We start from the raw sequence: 25,131 nt of genomic DNA on the forward strand, positions 1-25,131 counted from the left end.
TTGTTTTATAATATAATATTTTATATCTGCAAAGTAACTAGTAACTAAAGTTTTCAAATAATTATAGTGGAGTAAAATTACAATATTTGTCTCTGAGATGTAGTGGAGTAGAAGTAAAAGTACTGACATTTGAAAATACTCCAGTAAAGTAAAGATTCCTCAAATTTGTATGTAAGTACAGTACTTGAGTACATGTACTTAGTTACTTTCCACCACTATTAACAATACAGCAGTACAATGTAAGCTACTGTACTCTTGGCCTTGATATTTTACCAGAAGCCACTCCCACTCCTGTCTGGACTCCTCCCCCAGTGGGCAAGGCACACACACACACACACACACACACACACACACACACACACACACACACACACACACACACACACACACACACACACACACACACACACACACACACACACAGGCATGAAGGTGACAATCAGGTTAGTCCACAACCACCAAAACTGCAACTAGTGTTACAGGTATATGGGAGTGCTTAAGGACAAGAGCTTATTCACACAATTCTGCAATGTCATTTTGAATGGTTCTTCACATGGACTGGGACTGAAGGAATCGGCACGGAGTGACCACACAGAAGTATGGTTTATCTATGATCCTATAGATTACTATTTCTATGCATTTCATGTATTACTGCTTACTGTGAGTCACTCTGAATAGATGCCTAAATTGTAGATTGTAGATTGTAGATTGTAGATTGTAGATTGTAGATTGTAAATTGTATTACGTCTACAGTAGAATTATGAGGTAATTATCAGAGTAATTAACTAATCTTATAGGTCTCTTGGAGCTGAGGAAAAAAAAAGAATCGTTTTCACTGTTACACATAACCTATTTAAAATAATGCCTCATAAAGGCCAATAGTTGACTTTTTTTTACTTTGACAACGCCTGTGGACACGAAGAGGATGATTTCACGGAAAAGGGGGAGCGCAGCTTTTTGCGCGGTCGTCCTGTTGTTGTGCTGCTGCGTGGGGGCGAGATGCGAGGTCAGACGGAGCGTGACCCCCACAGAGGTCACACACGTGGTGGCGATCCCTGTGAAGCCCATCCAGGATGCTCCCCAGGCCTTCCCCAACGAGGAGAAGGCCAACCTCCCTGTGTTCACCATGGACTACCTCCGCGTCCAGGTTCCCTTTGAGTTCACGCTGTGGATCCTGCTGGCGTCCTTTGCAAAAATTGGTATGTATACAGCAGGCAGTGGTGGGGAAAAAGTACTTGAATGTTTGACTTAAGTAAAAGTATCAATACTGCAATGTAGAAATGCAAAATCTACAAAGTAACTAGTAACTAAAGTTATCAAATACTTTTTGTCAGATAACAACACAATTTCAAGACTTTTATTGACAGGTTTTTTGTAATGAATATAGGTCAGGGTGCAGGATGATCAGTAGTTCTCAAACTGTTTCGTGCCAAAGACCCACAAAATTATATGTTTTTGGCTGTGAACCCCCCCCCCCCCATCTGAAAATGTTTAATGCAGGGACGAAGAGTTTTAAAAAATGCTTTAATTCTTTTTTTAAATAGCAGATGTACATGATGTTTGTGAATCTGCTATTTTTGAGAACCACTGTTCTAAATCCTAAGTGTTTTCGTATACGTATGTTGATATATGTATATATATATATATATAGCCAAAATCTAAACTCCTCTCCTCTCCTCTCCTCTCCTCTCCTCTCCTCTCCTCTCCTCTCCTCTCCTCTCCTCTCCTCTCCTCTCCTCTCCTCTCCTCTCCTCTCCTCTCCTCTCCTCCCCTCCCCTCCCCTCCCCTTAACATGGCTGGTCCTCTCCTCTCCTCTCCTCTCCTCTCCTCTCCTCTCCTCTCCTCTCCTCTCCTCTCCTCTCCTCTCCTCTCCTCTCCTCTCCTCTCCTCCCCTCTCCTCCCCTCCCCTTAACATGGCTGGTCCTCTCCTCTCCTCTCCTCTCCTCTCCTCTCCTCTCCTCTCCTCTCCTCTCCTCTCCTCTCCTCTCCTCTCCTCTCCTCTCCTCTCCTCTCCTCCCCTCCCCTCCCCTCCCCTTAACATGGCTGGTCCTCTCCTCTCCTCTCCTCTCCTCTCCTCTCCTCTCCTCTCCTCTCCTCTCCTCCCCTCTCCTCCCCTCCCCTTAACATGGCTGGTCCTCTCCTCTCCTCTCCTCTCCTCTCCTCTCCTCTCCTCTCCTCTCCTCTCCTCTCCTCTCCTCTCCTCTCCTCTCCTCTCCTCTCCTCTCCTCCCCTCCCCTCCCCTTAACATGGCTGGTCCTCTCCTCTCCTCTCCTCTCCTCTCCTCTCCTCTCCTCTCCTCTCCTCTCCTCTCCTCTCCTCTCCTCTCCTCTCCTCCCCTCCCCTTAACATGGCTGGTCCTCTCCTCTCCTCTCCTCTCCTCTCCTCTCCTCTCCTCCCCTCCCCTCCCCTCCCCTCCCCTCCCCGCCAAAAAGGTTTCCACGTCTACCATAAGATCACCATCTGGATCCCGGAGTCGTGTCTGCTCATCTCCATCGGCCTGATCGTGGGGGGCATCATGCACGCGGTCAAGGAGGAGCCCCCGGCCATGCTGGACTCCAACATCTTCTTCCTCTACATGCTGCCGCTCATCGTGCTGGAGAACGGCTACTTCATGCCCACGCGGGCCTTCTTCGAGAACGTGGGCACGGTGGTGTGGTTCGCCGTGGTGGGCACGCTGTGGAACAGCATCGGCATCGGCCTGTCCCTCTACGCCATCTGCCAGATCGAGGTGTTCGGCGTCCAGGACATCAGCCTGCAGGTACCGGTTTGACGATGATGTGTAAAGTGTTCACTCCCTGCTCCCGGAGTTATTTATAGTGGTCAGTGGTGTAAAGCAACTAAGTACATTTACTCAAGTACTGTACTTAACCCATTGAGACCTGAGTCCGATTCTTAAAATGTTTTCTAAATCCTAACAGATTTTTGAAAAAAATATAAAAAAATTTTTTTTTACGGTTTTTCAAAAATAGCAGATCTACAAGCTCGTAGCGCGGCACTCGGTGCCGCGCTATGAGCTTGTATATCTGCTATTTTTGAATAGCCAAAGACATCTAAAGTGACACAGATGCGTTCCAGGTATCAATGGGTTATTTAAGTACAATTTTGAGCCCTATCCATACCGTAGGGCAAATTGAAATTCCTACCTTCTACTTTCTCTAGTGTTTATAGCGTCCAGCCCTAGGGGTAGGTTGCTGGTTAACACCTCTGACAAGGTTTCAGAGCCCTATCTGGGGCTAAGTGTTTTTGCTCAAGGACACTGTTAATCAGTTAGTAGGCTGCACACACTTTAAATTGAATTGACCCGAAGTCTCTCTGAAAGATAATAAAATAAAAATATAAATAATGGGACGCTATAGCAAAACGTGTTAATATCGCAGCACAACCATTTTATCCACTTGATCTATTTATATGTTGGCCATTCAAAAATAGCAGATGCCCAGCTGCGAGCTTGTAGATCTGCTATATTTGAACATTTGTGAAAGATCTTTAAAGTGTTTGAATTCTTTAGTTTTTTTTACATAACTCTTCTCTTCTGGGGGTCCCTGGCACAAAACATTTTCAGACGGGTCCAAATATATATCAATTTAGGGGTCCTTGGCACGAAAAAGGTTGAGAACTACTGCATTATTGGAACAACAGTGTCCCATGCCAAAAATGTCGGATCTACAAGTAGCCTAGATCTGATATTTTCACTGTGATACACGCCGTGGGATACGAATTGATAAGAATTAGGCATAACCATCAGCTGTATATTTATTTTATTGTTCCTTAGCCTCATGTTTTCTTTTCTTTTCTTTTCACCTTATGTATGCGGATGATTTAATCATCTTTTCCCTGCACAGTGCAGGCTTACAACAGCTTCTGAGGATTTGCTCCCAGTATGGCATTGATTTTAATATTAGGATAGGTAACGCCAAGAAGAGTAGCATCTTGACTGTGCGAAGTAAAGAGGATAAAAAGGCTGTATTCCCTCATTTTATTCTCAGTAGCAACATTCTTCTTGTGTGCAGTGAGATTAAATACCTTGGACATTATATCTCTGATGATCTCACATATGACAAAGACAACGCTGCAAACTGTATGCTCAGGCAAACATACTAATGCGGAAATTTCACAAGTGCTTTCGGTACACCGTTGTATACGGCTCACCTGTGGAGTAACTGCAAGGCTAGCAGCATGCAAAAACTAAAGGTTGCATACAACGATGCCTTACGGTTGCTGGTGAGGGTACCAAGATGGCACAGTGCCAGCCATCTGTCTGTTAACCTGGGGGTACCTACCTGTCAAGCGCTTTTAAGAAATTGAATGTACAAATTCATATGTCGGCTAGAAGAGTCTGACAATCATGTTATCACGATTTTAATTAACCCTGTGAAGAGCTGTACTCGGTTCTCTTCCATGATTTGGAGACATTGGCGCAACAGCCTCTACAGACTGTGAGCACATGTGTGGCTAGCTGATTTTATGTTTTTCGTTTGTTTTGCAGGTTTATCGTTGTGTATTTTGTCATTTTGTATGTGATATGGACCTTGAGTCTGAAATAAAGATTGAATTGAATTGAATTTTCATTGTTTTTTGTTCAGGATAACTTGCTGTTCGCGTCCATCATCGCTGCGGTGGACCCCGTGGCAGCGCTCAGCGTGTTCGAGGACGTGGGAGTCAACGAGCAGCTGTACATCGTCATATTCGGAGAGGGCCTTTTCAACGACGCCGTCACTGTGGTGAGTGAGCGCTGGAGAGGTGTGTGTGTGTGTGTGTGTGTGCGTGCGTGCGTGCGTGCGTGCGTGTGCGTGCAGTGGTGGAAAAAGTACTAACATTTTGTACTTCAGTAAAAGTATCAATACCGCAATGTAGAAATACTCTGTTACAAGGAAAAATCTGGAATTAAAAATGTACTTAAGTATTAAGTACAAATTAAAGTACAAAAGTATTGGCATCAAAATGTACTTAAATGACCAAAAGTAAAAGTACTCGTTATGCAGAATGTCCCATTTCACAAGTTTTGAAATGTATACAAATCTTTTGAAAATTGCAGATCTACAAGTTCACAGTGCGTTGCATTGCGACGCATTGTGAGCTTGTAGATCGGCTATTTTCAAATGGCCTAAATGTATATAGGGCTGAAGTGGTTAATTAAATGTTTTGTAATAATAATCAAAATCTACAAAGTAACTAGTAACTAAGGTGTTCAAATAATTGTAGTGGAGTAGAAGTAAAAGTAATGAAGATTGGAAATACTCCAGTAAAGTAAAAAATACCTCAATAATTTACTTAAGTACAGTAAATGGTGCATTTATATAGCGCTTTTATCCAAAGTGCTTTACATAGATTGTGCATTACATTCACCCATTCACACACACATTCACACACCGATGGCGGAGGAAACCATGCAAGGCACCAACCTGCTCATCGGGAGCAATTAGGGGTTCAGCGTCTTGCTCAAGGACACTTCGACACTAACCCTGGGGGAGTCCGGGATCGAACTGGGAACCTAGCGGTTGCCATCCGGCCCCTCTACCGGCCACTCTACCCCTGAGCCACTGCCGACCCACAGTACTTGAGTACATTTACTTAGTTACTTTACACCACTGATTAGAAAGTAGACTAATACACTGGACAACGGAAATCCTCTATTCTTCTTCAAACGGACCTGGGTCATCAAACATCTTGTAGCTGGTAGAACAGCTATTTTTGGCAAAATGTCCCCCCCCAGAATAGGGATGCCGGGGTTCAAGTGGATACAAAAACAAAAAACAAAGGTGCGTCCTGTGTGTCAAAAGTAGGCGCTTTCCTTTGAAATGGCAAACACTGTTTTATGTCCCCTCTCCCCGGTCGGTCCTGTTTCCCAGGTATACAGCCGAAGGGGACGTGGGTGGGTGTCTCTCTCCAGGCACACAGACCTAATCCGCCTGTCTTTGTTCTGCCGGAGTTTCAGTCACAGGGCCCGGTTACACCTCAGGGGCCTTGGCTTTCACTTGTTGTTTAATGGTGATTTACAGTATAGCCTACTTGGAGGTGCGCCAGACAGTGTCGAAGTTAGCTGATCTACAAGCTGACAACGTGAAAATGTGAATGTAAATACTATAATATACTATCGTATAATGTAGTATCCTACTACATTGGACAGTAGGCTAATAGCATGACTGATAATAACCACAGATTGATAAATTACCTAATAGTGTAATATACTTTTGTCATCATTCTCCCTCCACACAAAACCATCATTTGAACTTCATACCATTCAAAGATCATGTACTGTAATGTCTGATAATATGACAACACCTTCAAATATTTCAAGATCACTTAAGTTGTTGTTATTGTCTCTAGAGAGTATGTTTTGCACCCTGTCCGTGTGTCTGTGTGTGTGTCCTTCTGTCTGTGAGCAGCTAATCTCCGGCACCGTTGGCCTGGTCACTGCGCAACTGTGCACACACCAATTCAGAACCTCTGGCCCGAATTTTTCAGATTGGCCTGTTATAGCGCTACCAGGAGGCCGATTTGTGCAAAAAAAAAATGTTGATACTACTCCTAGAGATTTTGTCCAAACATCACACAAATCGGTACACAGTATCTCTATAGTCATGTGGTCAACATCAGGGGTGCAATGCTCACTGGACGGCCTTGCACGGCGTGCCGGAACCTATTTGACCAGGAGCAAGCGCAGGCACACGCATAGATGTAAAACTACTTTAAATTCACACTTCAACAAAGTTTACAAAGGCTCCCGACTCACGCCAGGTACATTAACATAGGAATTAGCCTAGATGCATATCAATTGTCCATTGTGTGACCTATAGTGTAGGTGTTAAGCGACGTGCGCGTCACGTCATTAAAATACAGTGCAAGCACTTCCCAAATGAGCATAGCAACACTGGTCAACATGGATCGGTCCGATTTCCCATATTCCATCCTGATTGCCATGATTGGCTTCCAAAGTTTGCAGGATTGGTTCGTTTTGAACAAAATGCCTCAAATCATGAACGCAGCAAGTTTTGCACGCACATTCCCACTAGGCCGAGGAAGAAATGCCACCCTTTTCACATTGGCCTGTTATGGCGCCACCAGCACGTCTGATTTAGCAAAACACATTTTTGGAACAAAATGGCTCAAATGATGAATGCAGTGTCCGATTGCCGTGAAAGGCCTAAGAAGAAATGGCACCTTTTCACATTGGCCTATTATAGCGCCACCAGGAGGCCACAATAACCTACCTGACCTGGCGGAGACCTGTGCTCCGAGGAGCACTTTTTCTAGTTACATTTCAAGCTACAATTTACAACTGTATTTATGCATGAGCAATCCATTATGGATTAGTATACTGTATGGCTGCAATATATACTTGCACATCATCAATCGTGAAATATTTGATTTAATTTAACGTCATTTAGATTTGCCAATAGATGAAAATATATGAGGTATTTTCAGGTAGTAAAATTATCCAAATCAGTGGTTCCCAACCATTTTTCCTTGGAGATCCCCCTTCTTACATCTGACACAGTGTTAAAAAAAAAAGATTTAAGTGATTTAGGGTCTCGGTTTTTGACCTGTAAGTAAGGTGACCATATTTACATACCTTACTTACAGGCGAAAAACTGTCAGAGTTAACCCATTAAGACCGGGAACGCATCTGTGTCATTTTTGATTTCTTTGGCTATTAAAAAATAGAAGATCTACAACTCTGTGCTTGTAGATTGTAGATCTGCTATTTTTGAGAAAAAAAAAACGTGAATTGTTTTGCAAATCTTTGAATATATATATATATTTTTAAAGCGATCATTTTTAACTCAAATCTTTGCTTCTGGGGGTCCCTGGAACAACATATTTTGAGATGGCGGTCTGCGGCCAAATACATATCATTTTGGGGGTCCTTGACATGAAAAGGTTTGAGCACCACTGATTATAGCAACATGCAGTAAGTATTTTCAGAAAAAGCTTGTAGATCTGCTATTTTTTTTTTTATCGTGAAAATGTGTGCAAATCTTTAAATATATATATATTTTTTTTAAAGCAAAATGTTTTAACTCAAATCTTTGCTTCTGGGGATTCTACCAAATGTATTCTAAATCCTAACAGTTATTATTTATTTTTTTTAAACTTATGTTTCTATATCAGTGGTTCTCAAACTTGTTCATGTCAAGGACCCGCAAAATGATATGTATTTGGCCCCCATCTCAAAATATGCTGTTCCAGGGACCCCAGAAGCAAAGATTTGAGTAAAAAAAATTCCCTTTAAAAAAGAAAATATGTTCAAAGATTTGCACACATTTTCAAGATTTAAAAAAAGTTAAAGTGGTTACGCAGATGCGTTCCAGGTATTCATGGGTTAATGGGTTAATGGGTTAAATGAACACTGAGGAGTTTACAGTGTCGTATCCCCAGCTCTGAGTTCAGTGTAAATGTAGTTTCAACCATCAGATCAGTCAGAATGCTTCACATTGTCGGACTCCAGTCTAACCTGCTCTGTGAGAATGTTGAACTAGTTTCTGTTAGTGTGTGTGTATTCCCCTGGTGTGTGTGTGTGTGTGTGTGTGTGTGTGTGTGTGTGTGTGTGTGTGTGTGTGTGTGTGTGTGTGTGTGTGTGTGTGTGTGTGTGTGTGTGTGTGTGTGTGTGATCCATTTGTGCATGTGTGTTATGTGTATTTTGCAGGTCTGTTAGAGCAAGGGTTCACAAACTTTTCCGTGCATAAATAGTGAATATTGCCGTAGATCTGCACTCTGCAAGTACTCAAATGTTTACCTAAGTAAAAGTATCAACACTGCAATGTGGAGGTACTCTGTTACAAGTTAAAGTCCGGAATTAAACATTTACTTGAGTAAAAGTACAAAAGTATTCATCAAAATGTACTTAAAGTACCAAAAGTAAAAGCACTAAAATGTTTGAAAATAGCCTAGTTATAAAATAGGGCTGAAGTGGTTAATGTGTGTTTTATAATGTAATGATTTATATCTGCAAAGTAACTAGTAACTACAGTTTTCAAATAATTGGAGTCGAGTAAAAGTACAATTCGAAAGAAGGAATTAAAAAAAAAAAGTCCCAAAATGGTAGCACATCCAAAAATGTCAATTAAATGGAGGACAAAGTACTCACATTTTTATTGGCACGCCAATAAAATGAACGCTTACGCGTTTCGGCTATGAGCCTTCCTCAGAGCATTCATATCACATAGATTCAACTCACTTTATACAAAAGGTCAGAATTCACCTACAGCTGAAATCTCAAGTCAATCACCAAGGTCCAATCACTTGTATGCAAGAACACAGGCAATTACAGGTAATTTGAGGCATATATCATAAAGTAACAAAGTAACACAACCAATAAACAGTGCAGGGGCATCAAAGACCCAAAAAGCATTTTAAGCTATAATCGTCATTAAGTCCATTGGGTGTCATAGTGTTGAATGTGTATATCCACTGCATTTCTCTCTGGGCCAGTTTCTTTAGAATATCACCCCCCCCCTCCCCCAAAAAAAAATAGGCATCACAATTTTCTCAATCCCACAGAATTTTAATGAAGAGGGTGAACCATGATTTGCTTCAGCATAATGTTTTGCAATTGCATAGTCCATATTTCCTGTACGGATTGCAGTTTTGTGCTCTGATATTCTTTGTTTGAGGGGTCGTTTAGTTTGTCCTACGTATGCTAGACCACAGGGACATAACAGCATGCAAATCACATGTGTCGATTTGCAATTGATAAATTCAGGAATAGGAATCTTCCTTCCAGTGTGGGGATGATTGAATGCTTTCTTGTCTGTTGTGTTGTTGCAACAGGCACAGTTACCACATCTATACATTCCAGTTGTTGTCAGCCATGTGGTCTTCTTTTGAACCATATTTTTGTACATGACTGTACCTTTGATTGTGGGTGCTCTCCTAAATGCAACAAGGGGTGGGGATTTGCAGAGGTCCTTCACATATTATGTCTCTGTTTGGAGCACATGCCAGTGTCTGTTGAGTATATTTTTGATTTGTGAAGCACAGTGGTTATATTCAGTACAGAAACAAGCCCGACTTGGATTTTTTGTTTTTGGTGCATTAGATAAGAGATCAGAGCGGGAGGTGTAATTGGCACATTGGTATGGCTTTCTGAATAGAATTGGAAGAAGTACAATATTTGCCATGAGATGTAGTGGAGTAGAAGTAAAAGTATAAAAAATGGGAAATACTCCAGTAAAGTAAAAAGTTCTCAAAAAGTACAGTACTTGAGTAAATGTACTTAGTTACTTTACACCACTGACGACCATCATCATCTTCTCATGTTCCTCTCCTCTCTCTCCAGGTCCTGTACAACATGTTCATCTTCGTGGCGGACATGCCCGTGGTGGAGTCGCCCGACGTCTTCCTGGGCGTGGCGCGCTTCTTCGTGGTGGGCGTGGGCGGCGTGCTCTTCGGCTTCCTGTTCGGCTTCCTGGCGGCCTTCACCACGCGCTTCACCAACAACGTGCGGCAGATCGAGCCGCTGTTCGTCTTCCTCTACAGCTACCTGGCCTACCTGGTGGCAGAGCTGTTCATGATCTCCAGCATCATGGCGTGAGTGGAAAAACACCGTTTGCCAGATTTTCCGAGAGAAACAAGCAACCAGTGGTGGAAAGTAACTAAGTACATTTAATCAAGTACTGTACTTAAGTACAGTTTTGAGGTACTTTTACTTTACTGCACTTTACTGTTTTTTTAAATAATTTTCACATTTAAAAGCAACACATTTTACAACAACATTACAACAATACAAGATTACAACATACAACATTAATCTAACCATGTTATAATCAGAAACACCCGTCCTTGGTTCTGGTGACTGACATTGTCCATACGTGAGGAGACCTTGTTTTTGAAAAATTAAAACAATCAAATACAATAACAAAGCAAATAATAAATAAATAAATAAAATTAAAAGAGTAATCGATTTAAACACACAATCACGTATTAGGAGGGCAGGATGAGTCACCAGAACCGAGGACGGGCGTTTCCGATTAATCTAACATGGTTAAAATGGATTTGAAGTTACAGTGGGTTTGTATAGGAAGGGGGCGTGTCTGATAATAAATATCTAAATACTGAATCAAGCAACTTAAAAACTGTCCGGGTGCTACCAAAAGCCTGAGTAGACGATAAAATGACTTTTTTTTTTTTAAAGTGAAATATCCCTTTAGTGGGTACGTAAAAATTGTGACCCTCCTGCATGCCTCCTCCTCCCCCTGCAGCATCGTGGTCTGTGCCCTCACCATGAAGTACTACGTGGAGGAGAACGTGGCCCAGCGGTCCTGCACCACCATCCGCCACGTGGTCAAGATGCTGGCCTCCATCTCCGAGACGCTGGTCTTCTTCTTCCTGGGCGTGGTCACCGTCACCACGGAGCACGAGTGGAACTGGGCCTACATCCTGTTCACGCTGCTGTTCGCCTTCGTCTGGAGGTTCCTGGGTGAGGAGGGGGAGGAGGAGGAAGGGGAGGAGGAGGGGTGGGGGGAGGTCCCCAGATGATTAGCTTCATTACCTCCAGTATTTTATCATTATTTAAACATTTTCATTGTATATTTTTATTATAAATAATAAAATTGTATATTTTTATTATAAATGAAAATACCACTCATCGGTTAGTATTTGGGACCTCGCCGCACGTCCGGAGCTAAAAGAATGTAGGCGCGCAGCCTTTGGCCGTGCGCCCTACGGGCCTCTATCTGAGATTCCCAGGCTGAATAGACCAATTATTTGTTTACCAACATTGAGACTGGATGCACAGGTGATTGTTTCATGCAATCAATTCTCAACCTGTTGTTTCGGGGTGCGCTGGTTTCAGCACACCCCGACCCCCTCTTGTGTGTTGGCTAGTGCTGCGCGCCCTAGCGAGACCTGACAGAATGGGTTTGACGCTTGCGCCGTATGATGCTTGCAACCAGTGTGACGTCGTCTGTTAGGGGCCCAGCACGTCCCTGCGCTGTAGTATGATCAAGTAGGGCGTTAATTTACGAAAAAGAAAAAAAAAGTTCAAATATTTCTGCCCAACATAACGATATGTATGTATTGATTTGAAATGTTTCTACCCGGTTTTTATTTTCTCTCCTGCTCTCGCTCTACCTCTGCCTTTGTAGTTCTCACAAAAACTACAAAATGATGGAGCATGCACAGAAAAAAAAATGCACCCACATCTTTACTGGTGGTGGAAAAAGTACTTAAACGTTTTACTTAAGTAAAAGTATAAATACTGCAATGTAGAAATACTCTGTTACAAGTAAAAGTCCGGAATTAAAAATTTACTTAAGTAAAAGAATAAAAGTATTGGCGTCAAAATGGACTTAAAGTACCAAAAGTAAAAGTACTCAGGGCTTTTTTTGTGACAGACAGACAGACAGACAGACAGACAGACAGACAGACAGACAGACAGACTAGACTCTCTGTCTGTCTGTCTGTCTGTCTGTCTGTCTGTCTGTCTGTCTGTCTGTCTGGCAGACATCTAACACAGAAAACATTCATTCATAATTCATTCAAATTATTAATTAATTAGTAGTTCTATTATATTATATAACTACTAGTTTACTTTAAAGTCACTTTTCCTCAGATAAATGTATGCACCGTCGTAAGATGGTGTTAAAAATAGCGGATCTACAAGCCCACATCCTTGTAGATCTGCTATTGTTTTCATCATTGGTTTCTCTTCTTTGTCACTCAGAAAGGACAACGGCTCCGTGTCGCCCTCCTGTGGTTCATCTTTACCACCACACCCTGAGCTTTGAGTTGCATTGTGAGGCAAAATGCATTAAAAGTGGATAATAGCGTCCTCTGGTGGTGGATCTAAGTTAGCTGTAGTATACAACCCTCGTAGACGTATTTATGATTCTGACGTTTTCAATCTACGAGAGTTGTAGGGTGCACTTCCCATAGTGACCTGGACTTTCTGCACTATGCCCCGTAGACACTCCAAACATTGTACAAAATGAAAATAAAGGTGCTTACCGCCGAGTCCCAAATGTTAACTGGGTCTACGGGGTAGTAGTGTAATGTAATAATCCATATCTTTCAATAAAGAAGTGTTTTAATGCCGTCTGTGGCCGATTCTGTCGGAAGTTCCCAATGGGCGGTAGTGACGGGTAGTGACGGGGCGCATCCGGTGGAACCCGGAATTACACTAAATGTAAACAGGAAGTAAACGAGGGTGACAAAATGGCGTTCGGCCACAGACGGCATTAAAACACTTCTTTATTGAAAGATATGGATTATTACATTACACTACTACCCCGTAGACCCAGTTAACATTTGGGGCTCGGCGGTAAGCACCTTTATTTACGTCTACGAGGGTTGTATACTACAGCTAGATCTAAGTACATGTCGCATCGGCTTTATTTATTGTTATCGTTAATTTAACTTTATAATAACTGGTGTTTGTATTCTTGTAATACAACGAGTGGTGATTATTTAACACTGTTGGATTCATTGAAATGAAGAACAGTTTTACAACAAATGCAGGACGTTTTACATCATTTGAGGAGCTAGCTAGCAGGCTAACATGCTACCAGATGTAAACACAGTGAGTCAAGTCAAATGTTGCCAAAAGGCGAAAGCTCTTCCGGACACTTCCGGCGGAAGCATTACAGAATAAAAGCATTATTACGCGTCAAGTTACGTGTCAAAAGTCTAACGTCACTCAACCTTTTCCGCTTTTCTTTCAAAATAATATGAATCCAACAGCCGTGTTAAATAATCACCAGTCGTTTTATTACAAGAATAAAAACACCAGTTATTATAAAGTTAAATTAACGATAACAATAAATAAAGCCGATGCGACATATACTTAGTAGATCAACCACCAGAGGGCGCTATTATCCACTTTTTAATGCATTTTGCCTTACAGTGCAACTCAAAGCTCAGGGTGTGGTGGTAAAGATGAACCACAGGAGGGCGACACGGAGCCGTTGTCCTTTCTGAGTGACGAAGACAATGATGAAAACAGCAGATCTACAATCCCACAACTCGTTGCATCCGATTGTAGATCGGCTATTTTTGGAGCGCAACACCGTTTTAAGAGTAAAAAAGAGTAAAAGTAACTTTAAATGAATGGTTGTGAAGTAAACTAGTAGTTATATAATATAATAGAACTACTATGAATGAATGAATTATTTTAATTAATATGAATGAATGTTTTCTGTGTTAAGACAGACAGACAGACAGACAGCTCCCCATGCCTGCCTGTCTGTCTGTCTGCCAGCTCCCCATGCCTGCCTGTCTGTCTGCCTCCCATGTCTGTCTGTCTGTCTGTCTGTCTGTCTGTCTGTCTGTCTGTCTGTCTGTCTGTCTGTTTGTTTGTTTTGATTGATTGAATACATTATTAAAAGTTTGCAAAAAGTACAGCGGTACGATTATACAATAACGCTAAAAGGATAACACAAAAAAAAAAGCACTGAGGGCTTGTTTCCATTGTGGTCCTGTGTACTCAATTCATCAAGACATATAAAGAATACTATTCAAGAGATCATCAATATTAGGAGCAGTAAAAGTATATTTACAGAAAATAGTGGGGTGGTCATTTCTTTTGGCAAGCTAGAAGACTTAATTGTCTAGGTCCAGTTGCAAATTGCACACAGGTGCTCTTTTATGTCGGTTTTGAAGGAGGGTAGGTAGTCACACTTTATAATGTATTAAAGCCTACTGCTGATATCTCCATTTAGTGTCCACTAAGACGTTCCCACTTCCTGCCTACTTATTATGAAGAATGTCCCATTTCAAGTTTTCAAATGTATGACAATCTTTTGAAAATAGCCGATCTATACAAGCTTCTTGTATAGATCGGCTATTTTCAAATGGACAAAATGTTTATAGGGCTGAAGTGGTTAGTGTATGTTTTGTAACAATAATCAAAATCTGCCAAGTAACTAGTAACTAAAGTGTTCAAATAATTGTAGTGGAGTAAAAGTACTCCACTGCAATTAGTAACAAGTAAAAGTACTCTGAGATGTAGTGGAGTAGAAGTAAAAGCATTGGAAATTGGAAATACTCAAGTAAAGTACAAATACCTCAAAATTGTAACTTAAGTACGGTACTATAAGTGCATGTACTTAGTTACTTTCCACCACTGATCTTTACACATAAACCTGTGACAATAACTGTTGATTCTATGGTATATCCAGGACTAAAGTATCATTTCAAGCATATTTCTATGATTTTCCATTTAATTGGTAAAACAAGGTTTGTATTTAGGACTGAGTTTTGACCGTCAAATAATGTAAGCCAGAGAGAGATTTCACCCAACTTAGTGTGGGCTCAGCTGTAATGTAATCAGTTCAGAGTTCCTGGCCATTGTAGGAGGTGAGAGGCACAACAGTCACTTTGATAAACCTTTTGTTTCATGGTTCAGAGGCATTGACACCCTCTGTCTTGTTTTGATTATCAGAAGAAGTCTTTTGTATTCATTTAAACTAATCAGAGTAATCATTGTTCCTTCCTGGGCCGATCAGATACAGAAAGGATATGTGTAGTGAATGGTTGGAAGCCAGGTCAAGATGACAGTAAAATATATACACTTTTATTATTCTTCAGTCTTAGGTCTGCAGTATGTAGTTAAAATGATTAAAGTCTTGACAACTATGACTTGTGTTGTTAACAAAGAGAAATGTCATTTAAGGAAAATATTCAGTCTTAAAGTAACTGCAACTTTGTTGATTCATTGTATTTCTAACTGCTGTTTGCAATTGTGAATGTATAATGTGTGTGGACTTAATTTGAAGTTAATAAGATGTTAAACAAAGATTTCATAATATGAGCTTGTGTAAAAGTATAGTTTTATAGATAAGGGTTAAAGTAAATTGTCACATGTTTAAAACTAGGCGGATGCTAATTCCTTGTGATGACTGAGAGGGGCTGGCCAAGAAGCCTTTTGTTTCTAAAAGCTTGTTTGTGAGTGGTCAAGACGGAGGACAGAGAGGAGGTCCTATTTCAAATGTCTGTCTGTATAAAGTATGATGTTTTGGTGATTTGAGTTACACTCTGTGATTGGCAATGCAGATGTCAACGTCTATGGAAATAAATACATTTCTGTGGACAAACCCTCTTTCAAACTGGATCCTTGTTCTTCTTGCACTTAGGGAATAGTTAGGGAATAGTGATTTTCCTGTCTGATCAATGGATCATATACAACAATTCCTCTAAACCCTCTCCTCTCCTCTGCCTCCTCCAGGAGTTCTGGTGCTGACCCAGATCATTAACCCGTTCAAAACCATCTCCTTCACCTACAAGGACCAGTTTGGCCTGGCCTACGGTGGCCTGCGAGGAGCCATCTGCTTCGCCCTGGCCTTCACCCTGCCCGGCAACATCAACAGGAAAGAGCTGTTTGTCACCGCCTCCATCGCCCTCATCATCTTCACCGTCTTCATACAGGTATCACTGCATACGGCCAGGTTTCATCATATCAAGCAGTGGTGGAAAAAAGTACCCAAATGTTTTACTTAAGTAGAAGTATCGATACTGCAATGTAGAAGTACTCTGTTACAAGTAAAAGGCCGGAATTCAAAATTTACTTGAGTAAAAGTGCAAAAGTATTGGTATCAAAATGTACTTAAAGTACCAAAAGTAAAAGTACTAACAATTTGAACATAGCAGATCTACAAGCTCACAACGCGTCGCAGTACAGTACAGTACTTGAGTAAATGTACTCAGTTACTTTACACCACTGATATCAAGGACCCCTGAATTTATATGTATTTGGCCTTAAGCCCCCGATCTGAAAATATGTTGTGCCATAAGAGTCCCATAAGAGAAGATTAGTCAAAAATCTTAAAAAATAAAAAATCTGAATTATTCAGATTTTTTCAAGATTTTTCAGGTGTTTTAAAAAATAGTAGATCTACAAGCTCACAACACATTGCACCGTTGTGAGCTTGAAGAGCATCTATTCTTGAATATCCACAGTTTGTGTACGTGTGTTTCCATAAATGAATGCCCTATGTTAAACGTTGTCGTACGACAGTGTCGCTATCAATTACACACACCCCATGAAGCATTGAATTCATAGAGATTGTTTTTTTTTTGTCGCATTCCTGAGAGTATAATTTGATGACCAGCGGAGACTCAAAGAGTCTACTTTGAGTCTCCTTCTGGATACATTTGCATCTTTCCGCTGGTCATCAAATTATTGGCTTCGGAATGCGCGAAAAACTAAAGAATCTCCATGAATGCAATGCTTCATGGGGTGTGAAATTTAAGTATTTTTTGGGGTGAACTACTCCATTAAATATTGATTTGTAATGTTACAGGGCATCAGTCTTCGTCCTATCATCGAGTACATGAACCTACGAACGACCAACAAGGAAATGAGATCCATCAACATGGAGATTCATAACAGGGTGTGTACAGTTCACTTTGTTTTCTGCTTCTCATTCACTCATCTCTCTGTCATGTAGTCCAAAGTTGACCCCTGTGTGTGTGTGTGTGTGTGTGTGTGTGTGTGTGTGTGTGTGTGTGTGTGTGTGTGTGTGTGTGTGTGTGTGTGTGTGTGTGTGTGTGTGTGTGTGTGTGTGTGTAGCTGATAGAACACACCATATCTGGCATTGAGGACCTGTGTGGACAGTGGAGTCATTACTACTGGAAAGACAAGTAAACACTTTACACTCTTTATGTTATCTGTTATTATCAAACTTTGGACCCCCAAAAGGACCCCCAAATTGATATATATATATATATATATACTGTATATATATATATATATATATATACTGTATATATATATATATATATATATATATCCCCCATCTGAAAATGTTTTGTACCACGGACCCCCAGAAGAGAAGATTTGTGTTAAAAAATTCAAAATGATGAAAACATCTCTCTCTCTCTCTTTCAGGTTTAAGAAGTTCAATGACAATGTGCTGAGGTTCATCCTGATCCGGGACAGCAAGTCAGAGTCCAGCATCGTGTCTCTCTACAAGAAGCTGGAGCTGCAGAACGCCATAGAGCTGCTGGACACCAGGGTGGGAGACATCAGCGCAGCGCCCTCTCTTGTCTCACTGCAGTAAGTACAACTGGCTGCAAGTCATTGTGCCACTCTGGAACATTTACAATATCGCTGTTGTTGTCGGGCAGAAACCTCTTATCTCCATATTTTAACTTGTTTTTTTTGTAAATTAATGCCCTACTACAGCGTCTCAGAAAATAATCAAGAATAGCAGATCTACAAGCTCGAAACACAGCGCAAAGCGACGCGTTTCGAGCTTGTCGATCTGCTATTTTTGATACTTTTGAATTTGAATCCTGAAAATAACAGTTTTGGACATATGAGGTTTCCACCCGACAGAGGCAATTATGCTAGTGTCCCCAATGACTTTAGAATAGTTGAACAGGGAACTTGTCAGTGCCTTGCTCAAAGGGACACCGTTTTGAACAGGCTATTGAACTTGGCCATTACTAATCCCTCCTCTCTCTCTCTCCTGCCAGTGATGAGAAGAAGCACGCTGCGAAAAAGGACTCCGCAAGACCCAAGAAGGCGGCCGACATAAGAAATATGCACGACATCCTGGCCAATAACATGTACAACATCCGTCAGAAGGTGAGTCTGATGAGTATGGGACGTAATGACCAGAACGATACCAGGCTACTGTAAGGGAGACAATAGCAGTGGGCAATGCAATGTTATGTACTCCCTCCTGAGTCTGACCATGTTTATGTTCCCCAGACGATTGCTTACAGCACCAGACACAACCTGCCCGACAACAGTAAAGCCAGGGAGATCCTGATTCGCCGACACCCCAGCATCAGGAGAAGCCTCCGCTCCGGAAGCGTCCGTGACTCTGTAAGTGATTGTGAATGGAGAGGGACAGTGGTTTGGAGCATGGCAACATACCTCCAAGTTTAAGACATTAGACGTTGTGTTGTGAGTGATGTATTGTCATTTGATTAAGTGGTTCTCAATCTTTTTCATGTCAAGGACCCCCTGAATTGATATGTATTTGCCTGTGGACCCCCATCTGAAAATGTTTTGTGCCAGGGACCCCCAGAAGAGAAGATTTGTGTAAAAAACTAGATCTAATTTATATTTATATACTGTAAATAATAATATTTCCCCCCCCAAAAATCAAAAATAGTAGATGTACAAGCTCGCAGCACAATGTGACGCGCTGTGAGCTTGTATATCTGCTATTTTTGAATAGCCAACATATACATGGATAAAGTATCCATGTAAAACTATTGTGATGCTACATTAAATACTTTTGGGAGATTCAACATCCTGTATCACCCTAGAATGATCATTATGTGGTAAATGTTACATGCTATGACTTGGCCAAGTCACAGAGAAGTTGATGCAACTTTTTACTGTTTAGGGTGAGATTTTATGAGAAATATTGGCTCGTTGATTACACAGTTGTTGGTGTTGGTGTAGCCTTTTTAAGAACATCAGTGGGTCTCATCTCCAAATCCAAGGGCCCCCCAACTCTGGTCATAAATAAACCAGATGCATAGCTTAAAAGGTAGGGTAAGTGATTTTCTTTGGTTAAAATAAATGCTAAATAACTCTATATTCTGATAGTAATCATTGCTATAGAGTGTTTGTTCAGTAACAGTGTTAAATAGCTCAATATTCTGTACTCATTGCTATAGAGTTTGTTCAGTAATAGGAGTCTCCATGTCTCTCCAGCTCAGATAATGCATTTTCAAGTCAGGATACAGATTAAACATGTGAATTTGGAAGTGATTGGCTCGACAGGGAGACCCCTGTTAACACCCTATAGTCTATAGCAATGATTACTATCAGAATATAGTGCTTTATTCTTTTAACATAAAACATTTTGTTTTAACAAAAAAATATCACCCTACCTTTAATAATACCAGATGCATTCAATGGACTACCTGGTAGAATAGGAATCTATTCCTTTCAAATAATACAGTAATGTTGATAGTGGTGTTCTTTCAGAACTTCCCCCACTAGATGGTGCTAGTGACACATGCCTCCATGATGTAAATAGATTCAGATCAGTGGTTTCCTACTCCAGTCCAGTCCTGAGGCCCCCCACAGGGCCACAGTACTGCTGGCTCCCATTCGGGCAGTTCCTGTCCCCTCTGCCTTCTGGGAATCCCCCCATAGCAAATGGATGTTTTTTTTAAAAATTTGGACATCTGGTTGCATCACACACTACAGGAAAACATGCAAGATTTAAAAAAGAATGGCACATCACACACTACAGGATTTTATTAAGATTATTAACATGACAAACCGTTTCTGATTATATCTTGGAAGACGAGACACGTCATATAGACATTTTGTGTTCTTGCCACGTCGACAAGCCTCAGCTGCCGTCCCAGTCGGACAGTAGTGATGTGTAATCATCCGGATACATTTCAAACAGATTTGAAAATGATCATCGTCTGTGAGCAAATCGGGAGTGTGTATACACCATGCTCTTGATGGCACAGGAACATGTCTGAACATCGAAAATTTGACCCGGAACAATGTTTGACCGTTGACCTTTTTTTATCCCAGAGGGCAAAATCTCAGAAGTACTACTCTCTTCAGCCCGGCGGAGATCTGGAGTCTGCCTTCCCTCTCAGAGGATCCTCTCATGGTGAGTTTGGTCTTGTTTTTCTTGTTCACACATGTACATAAATGACATGGCTTCGGTGGCAATGGGAGTCAAAGTGATAACGAATAGGTCCAGGCGAGACGCAACACAAAATTATTTACTAAATGAACACAATTCAGTAAATGCCAAGATTTAGACATAACCTGATTCCCTAGAAAGGTCGTGTACTGAACCCAATTAATCAGTGTTGATTTCGTCGACTAAAACTATGATGATTTTTTTATTTTTTTTACTGACGAAAACTAAATAAAAACTAAGCTATGATGACTAAAACTAAATATATTGACAATCGTGTCAACAAATAAATACTAGACTAAAATGTTATATGGATGGACTAGTGGAGAAGATCCAGTAAGAACTAAAAGAAAGTAATTTTATGCTCGGTTGTGCTCAGCTGTTGCGCTATGAAAATAGCAGATCTACAAGCTCACAACGCATCGCGCTGCGACGCGTTGTGAGCTTGTAGATCGTCTATTTTCAGCATGCAACCAAGTGTCAACTGCTTGTAGATCGTCTATTTTCAGCATGCAACCAAGTGTCAACTGCTTGTAGATCGTCTATTTTCAGCATGCAACCAAGAGCCAACTGCTCTAACTCATCCTCTCCATCCTCACACAGACCAAGACGCTGACCAAGTGGACCGTCCGTCGGAACGCCTCCGGCCCGGGCCCGGCGACTCTAATCCGTCTCCCCGCTCCTCCTTCTCCTCGCGCTCCCTGGCCCCCCCGAGGAGGCTGGACACCATCAGGGAGGTGGTGCCGGACCCGGGGGGCGCCACGGGGGGCAGGAAGGCGCCGGTGCCCGCTCCCAGGAGACGGCTCTCCGACCGGTCAGTGGGAGGAGGAGGAGGAGGAGGGGGCGGCAGAGGCCCAGACCAGACGGGAGGAGGAGAAGGAGGGGGAGGGGACGAGGCGGTCAGACCTCCCCCTCTGCCACCACCCTCCTCTTGGAGGGCGCCGGACCACCAGGACCCCCCCAGGGGGGACAACCGGGGGGCAGGAGGGGACCCCTTACTTAGACGCTCATCGTCACAGGGGTCTGGCCGTTCACATCACAGGCCCTGAGAGGCTGTTGTGTGTTTGTTTTGTTGCACAACAACAGTGACTGAATGTCTCTTTTTTTTAATATCATCAACGGCCCACGTGACATGATGATGCAATGGTGGGCGATGTGCAGGTCCATGCAAGTGGTGTGGATGCACACACACACTATAATGTGGGCGTGTGTGTGCGCGTGCATGGCGTGCGTGCGTGCGTGCGTGCGTGCGTGCGTGCGTGCGTGTGCGCGTGCGTGGCGTGCGTGCGTGCGTCAGTGGTGGAAAAAGTACTCACATTTTTTACAAGTAAAAGTATCAATACTGCAATGTAGAAATACTCTGTTACAAGTAAAAGTCCGGAATTCAAAATTTACTTGAGTAAAAGTATTGGTATCAAAATGTGCTTAAAGTAGAAAGTACTCATTATGCAGAATGTCCCATAGCACAAGTTTTGTGATGACATATGTATGAAATGTATATATATTCTTTGAAAATAGCAGATCTACAAGCTCACAATGCCTCGCATCGCATTAGATCGTCTATTTCCAAATGCCTGAAATGTATATAGGGCTGAAGTGGTTAATGCATGTTTTGTAATAATAATCAAAATCTACAAGGTAACTAGTAACTAAAGCTTTCAAATTGTAGTGGAGTAAAAGTACAATATTTGCCTCTGAGACAGAGTGGAGTAAAAGTAAAAGTACTGAAAATTGGAAATGCTCCAGTAAAGTAAAAATACTTCAAAATCATACTTAAGTACAGTACTTGAGTAAATGTACTTAGTTACTTTACACCACTAGGGTGTGTGCGCGTGCGTCTTTTTTACGGCATGGCACCGTAGGGGCCGAGTCGTCTAGAAGAGGGTCTGTCTGTCACTCTGTATGTGTCTCTGTCCGTCTTGCCAACCACTGGACTGATCAGTGCCATGTTTCTCCTTGTGCACGCTGCCAGTATAGCGCCAAGGAAGCAAATGTAATGTATTTTTTCACATACTGTATAGGTTTTATACTTAAAAATATTTAAAGCGGCACCATGTAACTTTCTTTTAATGAATAAAATGTCCAATCTGTACGGTAGAGTATGTTAATACAATATTAATATTATTAATATAATTAATACAATTGGGGTGTTTGTATTTTGTCTCCCTGCTCTTCTATTGAGACATTTAGATCGCGTCAAAGGTCATGTCTCTCACCTAGCCACAGAATCTGACACAAATTTTGATCTGAAGGTCAAGATTCAATTTATCCCCTGAGCAAGCGGGCAGGCTCTATTAGCTCAATGGTAAACACATGCACAGGAAACCGGGTTCAGATCCGCGGTTGAAGAGGAAAGTTACATAGTGAAAGACATCATACTGGGGAGTCACTGCTGAAACTTTGTCCAAATGTGGAGATGACTGATGTCACAGCGCTGACGTCATAGAAGTGATGTCATAGGTGACTGACATCATAGACTGACACGTCGTTATTGCCTGCCTGCCTGCCTGTCTGGTTTTATTACGTTCTATTCAACATAAGAATCGACGCTCCTGCTTTGTATTCCTGTAAATACATATGGTTGCTGTCGGGCAGAAACCTCTTATCGCCATATTTTAACTTTGTGTTTTTTTTTTGGAAATTAATGCCCTACTTGATCATATACTACAGCGTCACACAAAAGCATCAAACGTAGCAGATCTGCAAGCTCAAAGTAGATCTTCTACTTTTGATATTTATTTTATTTGAATCCTGAAAAGTTTTCCAGCCAAAAATATACTATATTTGACCAGGGAAAAGATACGCTTTTTTCTTAACTGTGCAAATGTGAACGAGGGAGGAATGTATTTATTCATAATAAATAAAAACATTATGTTTTGGACACGTATACATGATGTCGCAAGCATAAAATAATACATGTTTTATGACAATCACAGCCGTACTATACACAACATATGATCTGAGAGTTGCCATCAATGTAATTTTATTACACGACTACTTCTTCCTGTTTGGAGAAATAATTGGCCCCTCGATCGTAGATTTAGCCTGATTTATACTTGGTTGCGTGCCAAACATAACAGATATTCAAGCTCACAAGACATCGCGTCACGACGAAGCGTCGTGGGCTTGTAGATCAGCTATATTTTCAGCACACAATATTGCCAAACGAAGTATGAATTAAAAAAGTACCACAAAAACTCCCAAAAATAAATGTCTTTGCTTTAAAGGAATATATGTAAAACATAAAAGTGCAGTTCTATGCAGCACGGTGGGCCAGAGCCTGTCATGCTGTGTCTAATGGTTGGAAACCAATAGAAATTGAGAGAAAGGCACATTTCCAGGGAGTTGTATGAAGCTAGTCAGACCAGTCTTTCGGGTGGAACTGTGGCTTGCCTCAGTTTTTAGATTATAATTGTTTTTCTTTTTAGATTTCACTCACAAGAGACAGAGAGAGAAAACAGAACTGTAAGGAGAACGAGAGGGAGAGGGAGAGAAAGGAAACGGACGGTGAGAAAGTGAAAGGGTAGGAAATGAACAACAGCAACCTCGCCATTATCTCCTCAGTTTAATAGCACTTGTGTGTCCTCCTCAGCCAGCGATAGATGTGCTCGTTAAATGGAAGATGGAACACCAGTGTTGCCATATTTTGCGAGAGAAACAAGCAACCAGGTCTATGAAAACAAGCCTAAAAGAAGCGACCATAGAGGCCACAATGAATACAAGAACGCTCTGCCCAAAACACGCTCACCCCGGGTCAAATCCGGCGACCTCGACACGGTCGCCACCAGGTATTCCTAAATGTAACCTCAGTAAAACTATGCCTAAACCTAACCTTATTCCTGGTAAAACTATGCCTAACCCTAACCTTATTCCTGGTAAAGCTATGCCTAAACCTAACCTTATTCCTGGTAAAACTATGCCTAACCTTATTCCTGGTAAAACTATGCCTAAACCTAACCTTATTCCTGGTAAAACTATGCCTAACCCTAACCTTATTCCTAAACTTAACCTCACAACGCGTTGTGACTTGTGAGCTTGTAGATCTGCTATTTTCAAATAAACAGCAAATGCTCATTGTGGCGGTAACTGGAACGCTCGCCCCAAAACACTCGCCCCCTTTTGTTTCGCGGACCACTCGCCCCCCAGCGGTTCTTGTATTCGTTTTACTGAGGTTAAGGTGTGAGAATCACTGGTTTAAACATTTAGGAAACAAGCCCAAATAAGCAACTACACTTTAGAAACAAGCCCAAAAAAAAATTAGCGCAACCCACAACTACCAATATCTACAAGCGATTTAACAGAAAAACAAGCCCAAAGTCGCTTATAATACGCAGACATCCATGGCAACACTGTGGAACACTACAAATGCATACATCCATACATAGGCTACTCACTCTGAGCCTCGCATCCTGTGACAACAATGTCAATTTATCGAGTCACTAATGCTTAAGGTCCCTGGTGTATTTAAATCCTCTGAAAAAAATCACCTCTCTTCAATAAATGTACATGTCAAGTATTTTTCTCCCCGAAACAACGCCCGCCAGAGTTAGTGTCCTTGAGC

At 41.6% G+C, this 25,131-nt stretch overlaps 1 protein-coding gene across 1 annotated transcript; it reads left to right on the forward strand.

The window, feature by feature from the left end:
* The first annotated feature begins 502 nt into the window (after positions 1 to 502).
* LOC308080628 (sodium/hydrogen exchanger 2-like) lies at positions 503 to 23,642 on the forward strand. Its single transcript, XM_080422525.1, has 13 exons — positions 503 to 1,199; positions 2,433 to 2,758; positions 4,584 to 4,721; positions 10,280 to 10,530; positions 11,202 to 11,419; positions 16,163 to 16,362; positions 17,238 to 17,327; positions 17,507 to 17,577; positions 17,825 to 17,992; positions 18,415 to 18,526; positions 18,653 to 18,769; positions 20,456 to 20,537; positions 21,174 to 23,642. The coding sequence occupies exons 1-13, from the start codon at positions 926 to 928 to the stop codon at positions 21,617 to 21,619; spliced, it is 2,493 nt and encodes an 830-aa protein (XP_080278651.1). The 5' UTR covers positions 503 to 925; the 3' UTR covers positions 21,620 to 23,642.
* The last annotated feature ends 1,489 nt before the right edge of the window (positions 23,643 to 25,131 follow it).

This window comes from Gymnoscopelus braueri (genome assembly GCF_963280865.1).
Source record: "Gymnoscopelus braueri genome assembly, chromosome: 24".
Classification (NCBI taxonomy): Eukaryota; Metazoa; Chordata; class Actinopteri; order Myctophiformes; family Myctophidae; genus Gymnoscopelus; species Gymnoscopelus braueri.